This window comes from Neurospora tetraspora (assembly GCF_033439725.1).
Source record: "Neurospora tetraspora strain CBS 560.94 chromosome Unknown B0H65scaffold_3, whole genome shotgun sequence".
Lineage (NCBI taxonomy): Eukaryota > Fungi > Ascomycota > Sordariomycetes > Sordariales > Sordariaceae > Neurospora > Neurospora tetraspora.
The window spans coordinates 3,391,468-3,401,748 of NW_026944385.1; the positions used below are offsets into that span (position 1 = coordinate 3,391,468).

At 53.0% G+C, this 10,281-nt stretch overlaps 2 protein-coding genes across 2 annotated transcripts; both read right to left on the minus strand.

Annotated features, from left to right (window-relative positions):
• Positions 1-313: 313 nt before the first annotated feature.
• On the minus strand, positions 314-2,332 carry B0H65DRAFT_462601 (protein-tyrosine phosphatase-like protein). Its single transcript, XM_062826653.1, has 2 exons — positions 2,143-2,332; positions 314-2,012 (listed from the first exon to the last, which is right to left on the minus strand). Exons 1-2 carry the CDS (start codon positions 2,193-2,195, stop codon positions 791-793), a joined length of 1,275 nt encoding a protein of 424 aa, XP_062683261.1. The 5' UTR covers positions 2,196-2,332; the 3' UTR covers positions 314-790.
• A 705-nt stretch (positions 2,333-3,037) lies between these two features.
• B0H65DRAFT_462602 (uncharacterized protein) lies at positions 3,038-5,263 on the minus strand. The gene is made up of 3 exons (XM_062826654.1): positions 5,242-5,263; positions 3,993-5,178; positions 3,038-3,930 (listed from the first exon to the last, which is right to left on the minus strand). Exons 2-3 carry the CDS (start codon positions 5,102-5,104, stop codon positions 3,486-3,488), a joined length of 1,557 nt encoding a protein of 518 aa, XP_062683262.1. The 5' UTR covers positions 5,105-5,178; positions 5,242-5,263; the 3' UTR covers positions 3,038-3,485.
• Between the last annotated feature and the right edge of the window lie 5,018 nt (positions 5,264-10,281).

Here is a 10,281-nt window from a genome sequence, read left to right on the forward strand (position 1 = left end):
GAGGACAGTTCCCGTGTTAGAAGGATTGTCGACCCACAGCCCCTCCCAAACCACCAAGTCGTGTGACTGCCTTCAACAATCCGAGCCTAAGCAAGGGAGGAGGAACCATTACCAAATTTGAACATGTCTCTAGAGGGCACTTGAAACTGAGCATCAAAGCGCCTACCTAAGGTAGCTACTATAGTAGTAGGTGGCATCTTACGCTCCTGCTGAACTTCGCCGCCTGCTGCCATGAACCTTCTTTCAACGAACAACCTTCCCCCCCAACCTCAATATCACTTGGCGGGTGGCTCCGTCTTGTTCCACACCCCTGGCCACGAGCCTGAGGAATCCCAAGGCATAGAGAGCTAGTCTAAGGGGACAGCACAATCACCAGGCTGATTCAGGTATAACGCAGTGTTTACGTACGGCCCACACTTGGATGTCCGGGGTGATATCCCCATTCCCTCAACAGACGGGACTTGCAGCTGCGGACCGCACTTGGATATATTCCGGGGTGTTTGCCTCTGAACGTAGGTAGGTAGGGAATGTCCCAAGATGGATGAGCCGCGAGGCCACAACAGCAAACCAAAAGGTTCCATGGGTGGATACTTCCTATAAACGGCCGTCAGGAAGGACGGGGGATTGAATGGTCCTGGGCTTGCTTCTGCCCCAAAGGGCTCCAAAGAGATCTGCTCTGATCGCGGTTCAGCAAGCCAGAATCGATGGATGGCATTATCACCACAGCATAGCATAGCATAGCATAGCATAGCCATGGATGGACCTCTAGACCGAACTGAACCACCGTGGTTCAGAGGTTCTCCTTCGGCCCCTGACCACCCAGGGGTACCCTTCCGGCCGCCCCAGCACCAGGAGGCATCCTAATCCCCAACGCCGCCATCCTCGCCGCCATGTCCGCACCACCAGGCCCCCTACCACCCGGATGCGGCGCCGCCGTCGCCTCGTCCACTTTGCTCTTCTGCAGCGAGAACGCCGGCGCGATCCAGTCGCCACAGCTACACCTAAACCCCTGCCACGTGTACCTCCCCACGGACGCCAGACACTTTTGGTTCGGACACGTTAGTCTGCCCTCCAGCTCGCCCTGCTCCAGCGTCGGGCGCATCCACGACAGCGCTTCGACGAAGTAATGGCCGCAGTCCCTTTTTTCGCTATTCCCCTTGCCCTGGTGGGGAACAATAAACGGCTTCGTCGCCAGTGTGCGCCGACACTTTTTGCATCTTAGACTTAGCACCGCACCCCCATCGGCCCCCTCCTTATTATTCTCGGCAAGCTTAGCAGCCTCCTCATCCTCAAACCGAATCCAATCCGGCACCCTTCCAATCCTCGTCGCGTCCTCCACCTCGCGCTTGTACAGCCACCTCTGGTAGGCAGGGTGGTTCTCGACCGCGTCGTCACTTTCGGTAGGGCACCCCATGGTCCACCACAGCTCTAATTGGGACATAAACCCGTCATTGGGCTCGGCGATCGGACGCGTCTGCCGCACCCAGTTGACGGCCTGCGTGACGGCGCGGCGCGCGGGCGTGGAAGGGTCGGATCGCCCGAAGCGGTGCGGGTGTTTCCAGAGGAGGTAGGCAACGATGGCGGAGACGGAGCGGGATTTGCCCATGGCGCAGTGGACTAGGACTGCGCCGGGGTTTTGTTGTTGTTGTTGGTGTTCTTGGTGGTGTTGTGATGTTTCGGTGGTGGTCGTGGTGGGTGACGCGGCGGTTATAGCATCGGCGTCCGCTGCTGTTTCGTCGTCGATCTTTGCGCTCGCGTTCGTGGTCGGGGGCGCATTATTCCCTCCGAGGGTTATCGAAGCTACTTCGTCGCCGTACAGTCCGCGCTCGATGAAGCGGACCATCTTGGGGAAATGAACGAGAATATCGGCCTCCTCCACATCGTCAATGTCGATGCTGAGATGTTGAACGTTGCGGAACGCGGGGTCGGCGGGGAGGGTGTTGTTGATGACGGAGAGGATATGCGTGATCTTGCTTTCTTCGATTAGTCGGGCGCGGTTGACGCTGAAGATGCTGTTTCGGAAAAAGCTGTGTCAGTTCTCATTCCACTTCTTGAGAAAAAATAGAAGCATCGTAACCTTTTTGCGCGGCGGGAGGGATGGACGGGGAGGCCGACAGAGATGTGTATGTGTGGACGACTTACCCTCCTACGAAGAGATCTTCGCGCCCGTTGATGCGGTTTAGTCGTAGCGCCATTGCGACCGGTGTCCTTGGAGTGCACTTGATATTGACTCGCTTTGAGGATCGGTTTGATCTGGCGACGCTGAAGGATATAGAGGTGAACTTTCCGAAGCTATCGCAAGACGACGAGTTTGCTCGTCAATCATCTGTCGTGCAACAGTAAATTTCGAAAACATTGTTTGTTGCCCCTCATCGCCGCGGGATGCCCAAAATGGTAAGGGTAACCGCGGATACGGAGTACGTACCGTTACATGAAGTCTTGGAACGATGTACCGTAAGTACACCAGCCGTACGTATTGCTCTGTGTAACTTTCGTCTCCGGAAATACGTATGGAAAGTACGTATCTTACACCAGACTATGATACCCGCCACATGTCACAAATGTCGGAAAGATACAAAGCTGTAAACATTCACCACCATGACCGTTTCATGCATCCAATACCGTTCGACTGTTTACTTACTGCCACCCTTGGTCATTCAATGTCCGATACAGGCGTTCCATGCCCAGGCAGTTGTACAGTACCATCATGCGGATACCTTGGATTGTTGACACAATTGTGACAAACAGAAACCCTGGGTGTCAGAGGACGGACGGCTGGAAGCATGGCCTACCCAAAGAACAAACAAAAGCGACTGCCCTGCACGAATGAACCAACCGACCAACCAACCCCCCAATTTCAAATCGATCACAGACATTTTGGTAGGGCTGTGGCAGTGGGGTAATTTAACGGCGCCCGCTTCCTTGTAGGGCTGAAAAGACATGCAAGTCGTCTCACACATTCCGCTCACAACAACAAATAGAAGCAGACAATGTACCCAACCGTCTGAAAGAGCATTTCCAGAGTCCATAGTCATTCCAGACCGAGTGCATTGTTCCTCGAATGATTCTTGACATAATCGCTTTTTTTGGCTACCACAATTCTCTCAGACTGCTATTCAGCCGCCGCTTTCAACTCTTCCATTCCAATACATCTATGGCTGCTCCTGACCACGATGACACCAAAGACGATGTGTCAACTTTGGCCCGCGCTTTCAAAGCTGTTCCCGCACGCAACGCCGCAACCATACAGCTGAAAACTCCACACCCAAACTCCGACAAAATCCTCAAAATCGTAAATGCTCCAATTAGATGACGTCCTTTCTTCCGCGGCCCATTGTGCCGCATGATCTTGAACCGATACCGCTCTAGATGTCGATATCTGAGCTGACCAACATGTCACATCACCACAACCACCACCCCTCCACATAACAAGACCCACTTCCTTATATCCAAAATCAAGCATTGCGCCTTCCCGCCTGACCGCTTCATCGAGGGACCGCTGGTCCTTCGTCCATCATGCAAGCGTTTTCCAGCATGTTGGTCCACTTCCCACTCGTGCCGGCATGGCTGTGTTTGAGGTGTTGCCGGAAGTGGTCTGCCCGGAAGAACTTCTTGCTGGCATTGCACTCGCGGAACTTGTGCACGTCCTGTAAATGCCGGATACGGTCCTCCCAATCTTGCTCGCTAGCAAAGATGCCGGCGGCATTGCGTCCTGTACGGGCAAATTCTTCACCACAATAACCACACGTATCGGCCTCGCCCGGCCTCGTGCTGCTATCGTGGAATGCACGATCGTAAGTCTGAAGCGCTGAGCATGACCAGCTGTGGCGACGGACGTGCAGCGAGTTTTGATGGCGTTCCGCCTCGTTCTTGTTCTTGAACCTGTTCCCACAAAACGAGCACCCGTACTGTTTCTCTGCTTCGTGTAGCCTGGTTGAAAGTGTCTAGGTTAGTGACACGTGTTGAAGGATGGAAAATATTGCAAGACCTACTTCAAGTCCTCTTCGGTGTCGAACTTCTTGGGCTTTTTCGGGCAGCATTCGCACATGTATGGGCCCTTAAGCTTAGCCGCCACGATATTGCTAGCATTTTTAGGAATCTCGGCAAGTTTCCTGGGAATCCCTAGCGTCCTATTGGACTGCTCAACCGATCTTTGCGTATAGTCACCCGATATCCTAGGGTGTGGCGACTGTGCCGCACCTGCCCGGCTGATCGACGATCTTGGTGAAGCGGTGAGGCTGATGGGTGTGGCATACGGGCTCCCACCACCCATCCCGTCCGTCGGAGACACCCCACCGGGAGATACACCATTCGGAGACAGACGGCCAAGCGAACTGTTACTTGTCATGCTGCTAGCAGTCAGATTGCCAATATAACTTCCGCTGCGACTAGCAGCCGACAAGCTAGAGACAGACCCTTGTGAAACGACAGTCAGCCTAGGGGTAGGCGATCCCCTATTCAAGCCTGATGTATCACTACATCTATCGATGGGCGTGGGCGAGGCCGGACGCTTCTGACCCGATTGATAGTAGCTTCTTTCTCCGCCTACGTCCCTCCCCGCATGATACAACTGCGATGGCGAATAGTGGGATGGTCCGGTCTTGTTTCCTCGCTGCCAAGACCCGCTCTCCGTTTCTCTTTCATTCTCCCTATGCCTTTCCCTCCACGGATCTTCGATCTTCAGAGTCCGCATGCGTGTCGTCTCCTCCATTGCAAAGTCATTGTCCTCGTCGTCCTCATTATTCAGAAAACCGTCATCCATCATCAACGTGCTCTTCGTCCTGCGGGCTCTCGGCGGCTGAGCACGATTGAAACCGTTCTTGTCAAACCCATCACTGGGACGAAACCCGACAGTAGCGGGACTTGGTTGGCTTGTTTGAGAGAACGGGCTGGGAAGTGGAGATGCCGCAGTGGGCGACGAGGCAAACCCCGATGTGAAGAAGCCTGCCTTTGATCGATGTGGGAGAGAAAGCTGGGGAAGACTGGCGTGGCTTGGACGGGAGCTGTGCGCGTCATTCAACGAGTTGCTGAATCCTCCGCTCTTATTTAACCTCCTCAACATTGTCTCATCGATCGCTTCGGTACTGGGACGAAACCCTTTCATGGCGTGGAGGCCGAAGGAAGACGGGAACTGCGATGATCTAGGAAAGTCACAGACAAGTTAGTTTCGAGGCAATGGTAAGCGACGATCATAGAGAACCAAAGGGATCGCAGTACCTGACACTATCAAAACTCTGATAGCCCTCATCATGGGAACTTTCGCGCTTGTTCGGAAACGCTCGCCGTTCAAACTTGAATGATTCGCTCTCAAGGCTATTGGGACCGTCATTGCGCATGAACTCGGAGTCTCTGTAGTGCTGAACATTCGGATCGACGGGGCCCTCGACGGGAGCAAGGCGAGGAGGAGGTAGCGGAGGAGGCGCATTTATCCCGTTCCCGTCTGAGCCGTGGATCGCCATAGGGTTCGAAGCGGTCGAAGGTGAGAGATTATCGTTCAATGGGATACCAAAGGGACGACTCGCAAAGTGGTCCCGGAAGCCACCATCGCGGCTTGATATAGAAGGAAGGGGCCCATCGTCAAAATCCCTCGCGGCGCTGGTATAACGGGGCTGCGTCTGCATTGGTACTGCCCGTGCTGCCATGGCAAATGGCGGAGGATACGTTGCGATCGCGCAACTATGCACAGGAACTGCTGATGCCGCAACCGGGAAGCTGAAGGACGGGGCGATACAGCCGCGTCGTTGCCACCACTATATACGAGCCAGCTCGGAGCTAAGGCCAGGCGAGAAAGCAAGGCAACTGCAGATGCGGCTGTAATGCGGAAACCAAGCCGTATAAACAAATGTGACGTTTCGCGAATCGAAAGTCTCAGCCCTGGACCAGACAGGCGCGGTACAATGACAAGTGTTGGCCAAGAAAGAGGCGTTGGAATTGGATCGGTGTTGCCGATGCAGCTGGTGTTGAACGGATGCGTAGCGGGCGATTGGGTTCCCCGACAAGTACACTAGGTACGGTAGATTGCAGGAAGAATCGCCTTCGGGGGGAAGAGAGGATTAAGGATGACAAAACAGACTAGAAAGACCAACTCCACCTCGAAGAGACGGCCGGTGGGTGTAGCTAACAGGGTGATATATAGTAGGTGGTTATGGTCCGGGTGGTTGGCGAGGTTGTGGTCCCTGGGGACAGTCGTCGTCGGATCCGTAATGCCAAGCACGACAGGTACCTCGTTTGGCGGTTGCGTGGTCCTGAATGGTCGACGATTGAGGTTGTAGAGCTTGTGATGTCTGTAGAGGTAGACGGACTGTAGGGTTGGCGGCGGCGGCAAGACAACAGCAAGCAACAGACAAGTCCGAATGCGTGAGGTACAGTTGACAGGTAATGCGCGCTTGAATCTGTGAGCAACTGCACCTTACCTCAAGCTGGAGACACAGAGCGGTGGTCTGGCTGAGGCGATGGATGACTGAACTCTGGAGCGGGAGGACTGGCGACGGGAGGATTCAAGTGGATTGGGGGGGCTCAGCCCATAGAAAAAGATTTGGCGGAGACGAGTTTCTGGTGGAAGAGGCCATAAAGAGAGAGGAGTCGGATTACGAAGAAGCTGTGGATACCTCTTGGGACGGTTCCAGTCGCCGTTGCTGGCAGTTGCTTCTGGTTGGTCAGTCGGCCTTGCCCCTGGGACCGTAGTAGCCTGCTAGGGCCAGGGGAGCCAAGGGTCGAATACTTGAGCGTATTGCGCAGTATTATCCGGAATGCACTAGGGTAAGGCAGGTATTTACGTGTAATAACTCGCTGACGGAGTAGACAGCGGAATCGGCAAGTACAAGTGTGGATTCTCTCGGTGGACATGGTAAAGCCAAAAGTACAATGGCCCGTTACCTTACAGGAAGCCGCGTTACCCGACTGCTTGGGACGGTGAGGAGACCGCCAAGTACGTACAAGTAATCGATCCTGTCGAAGATTCAAGGTCAAGCTTTGTCGTGCGTGAGGTGGCAGACAGTTAAGCATGATGATACCTTACCTTAGCCAGGACAAAAGGTCGAAGCGAGGGGAAAAGGGAAGGTGGTAAGAAAGCGGAACCTCAAAAACAAGTCGGCAAGAGTGTGGGATGACTTTGTGTCAAGAACTGTGTCTGAACCTGAATCATCATGAGTCCCCCGCACGTAAACGCAAGGTAAGGAGATGCAGACTGCAGAGGTGTATCTGCGCATCCTTGACACGGGCATTCCCACGCATTCTTCCGCAAAGTGCAAACCCCAGCCGGCTCTGTCTGCAGCTTTCAGCCCTGGACAGGAGTATCGAACGCAACATTACAGGGTTTCCATCTATTAGCGCTTTTCCAGCGTGGCATCCAAGCACTCCCTTTCCGCGCCTTTTTCTTTCGGTTCGCTCGCACCTGCTCCACTTTGCACTCGCTAGTTCCATAAATGGCCCGGATCCCGCACGCCCTGAAAGGCTCGGACAGTGTTACTTACATCCCGTTGTACGGAATACACATTTTACGTACAAAGTACGGCTTGCCCTACTGGGTGGTTCTCTTGACCCCTGATACGTCTACGGTTGGCCGTACTGTTCTGTAAAGCCAATCATCTTGTGTATCGGATCTGTTAGGGGAACGGAAAAGATTCCGATCCCTTTTTCACGTCCATGGTTTCTAAGCCTCAGTGATCGACAGTAGGAAATGTCGTGAATATCGATGGAAGAATCATTGCTGTTAGGGCTGTCGTTGATCCAATCATCTTCCTAAGCGATCCTTCTTCTCGATGAAGCGCTGTCGCTTGGGCGGTTGACAGTACGTTTACGGTTTTCTTTTTCCTTGAAAGTATGCATACTGTACGTGTAATGCTTTTGTACTTTAGTGGTAAACCGGTAACCCATCTCAACGGGCAGCCTTGACCGTTTTGTACACGGAACTCTCCGCTGCGTCTGTTAATTTCTGCTTAATAACGTGCATCACCTTCTGCAACTTGCAACTGGAGGCGGCCGACCAGCTTTCCCGGTTAAATTTTCCTCCTCGGATGACGACGACAAACTCAAACTCCAAATCTTTGTCAAAGATCGCTTCTGCCACCGCCATCCATCTCGCTTCGCCGGCCGCAAGACATGAAATGGGTTCATAATCCACATTTTGTGTCTCATCGTGCACGGTCACATGGGATAGGGCTAAAGATGATCAGCATACCAGCACCGGAGAAATGGAAAGCGAACAGTGTGATTTGATGAGCAGTCCCCGAACAGTTTCAGAGCTGCTTGCTTGTTGTTCACCGACATAGCCGGCCGATCTAGGAAGGCTGGCAGGGCTGGTCTTTGCCGAGTGGAATCCACATATCACAAATCATCAAAGCCTCGCTCACTCCTCAGTGAGTCGTGGACGCTTGGTGGCCCCCCTTTCGGCCGATCTTTGTGCGGAATCAACAGCCTTTCTGCCTGTGTGGATAACATGCTGACCAACGCTTTACCGTACCGACTACCGTCCTCCTCCATATCCGTAGCCGGTGCACCGACTCGACCGACTATCGGGCGTAGAGCGGAGTGTTCGGGATCGTCGGTACCTGCTAGCACGCAGTTATGGTGTGTCCTTATTTCCGGTGTGTAAATACCTATGACAAGATCCATACACGATAGAGGTATGTATGCAGGTCGGTACTGGAGGCACTTTGCATGAAGAATCCCGACAAGTGGCCGTCTTGAGTCAAAGGTGGAAATGACGGGAGTCAAGTTTGATACCACAACGTCCAGCCTTACCGGGCTGGCTGGCTTGCTTGCTTGCTTGGACCCCCTTTTTAGGCTTTTTGGGGCGCAGCCTTTCCCGCCAACGTCACGATATGCCCCTGTAAGGCAGATGGCAGTCGGCCAGTCGCAGGTTTTACAGGGCTCATGTTATGATGCGGTTTTTTCACAAGAAAAGAACAATCTTTCCAAGGCTTTTAAGGGTTCGCTGACCAAGCATATTGCATAGGCACCTGCCCTCTACCTATTACCGGCCGATCTTATACCCGTATAACTGTTTTTATCCGCCCTACCAGCCTACCCAACCTCCGGAACACTGAGGTGGGAGGCCTCTTTATTTTTTCCTCAACATCAAGGAACGTTGATCTTGTGTGCTTCTTCAAGGCGTGATACATAATAACCATCTAACAAGTTCTCCTTGAACCCAGTCCTTGTATGACGGATCCATGGTGCTTTCTGTACTCGGATCCTAGCTACATATTATGCTGACTTTCGGGTCTCAGCCCTATAAGGTGTGCCATCCATCTCAACCTCGGCCGTTGGTGTTTCTGGTCACGACATACACTAGATACTCACATTGGAGGTCTGGATATCCAAACGATTCGCTCGGCTATTCCATGTCCATATTCCCGAGAATCGGAAAAGGCGCAATGCGTGCCCTGGTACTCCTGGGCATCTTGAAGCGAGGCCTTTCTCTGAGGAAGGCGGGGTTCCCCGTTGAAGTTTGTGTTGACTTTTTCAGCAGCTTGTACCACACTCATTCGCATGTCCAACCAGGAACACTTCTTCATTGCCCTTCTGAGGTTGGTCGAGGCCATGCAACAAACAAGCCACCACGGCAATGCTACGTTCAAAAAGTTGTTCTTGTTGCATGCTCCAGTTTTTTGCACTGATCCAAAAAAACCAGATGCAACCACGAGCTGAAGAACGCAAAGTGATCAAGATGTCTGGCACCATCTAAAAGTCCTCGATGCGCACAAAACAACGTACTTCACAGTTGGAAGCGGCAGCAAAGTCCTTTGCAGACGCTAGTAGATGAGACCCAAGGTGTCACCTTCCGCGCCCTATGTTACATTTTCATCATACTGAAGTTGAGTTTTGCTGCCTATACCTATCTATTTCCGGCTTTCTCTCGACATCAGAGGCTCGTCAATGTAGTAGGAAATGTAATGGTGTGCGCTATTAATTCGCTCGTCACGGAATTTACTTCTTCGTAAGGCCATCGCAGTTTTAGCCGACCTCGACAATCTCGACGGCGAATCTTACGGTGGTAACCCCGACCATCAGCCTTGGAACCTCGGCCATTGTGTAGCTCGAAATTACTATCCTGCCGTGATTCAAATCTCTCCGGTCCCAACAAGCGCGCTCCGTCGAGGCCAAAAGCGAGTCGCTTTCTCGTGAGGAGTGAACCAATGACGCCAGTTAACCGCCGTTGACTACCACCTCGATATGCGCTGCTTTGCTCCGTCTAACACAATGTCACCTTCCTAGTAAGGCGAAACGGAGACGATGACTTGGTCGAAGATTACCACCATCATCCTCGCTGGCATCGTA

Coding starts and splice junctions, on each gene's coding strand:
- B0H65DRAFT_462602 (XM_062826654.1), bottom strand. CDS start 5,104: ATGAAAGGGTTTCGTCCCAGTACCGAAGCGATCGATGAGACAATGTTG. Junction 3,931..3,992: donor GACACCGAAGAGGACTTGAA/GTAGGTCTTGCA, acceptor ACTTTCAACCAG/GCTACACGAAGCAGAGAAAC.
- B0H65DRAFT_462601 (XM_062826653.1), bottom strand. CDS start 2,195: ATGGCGCTACGACTAAACCGCATCAACGGGCGCGAAGATCTCTTCGTA. Junction 2,013..2,142: donor GAAGATCTCTTCGTAGGAGG/GTAAGTCGTCCA, acceptor TTTCCGAAACAG/CATCTTCAGCGTCAACCGCG.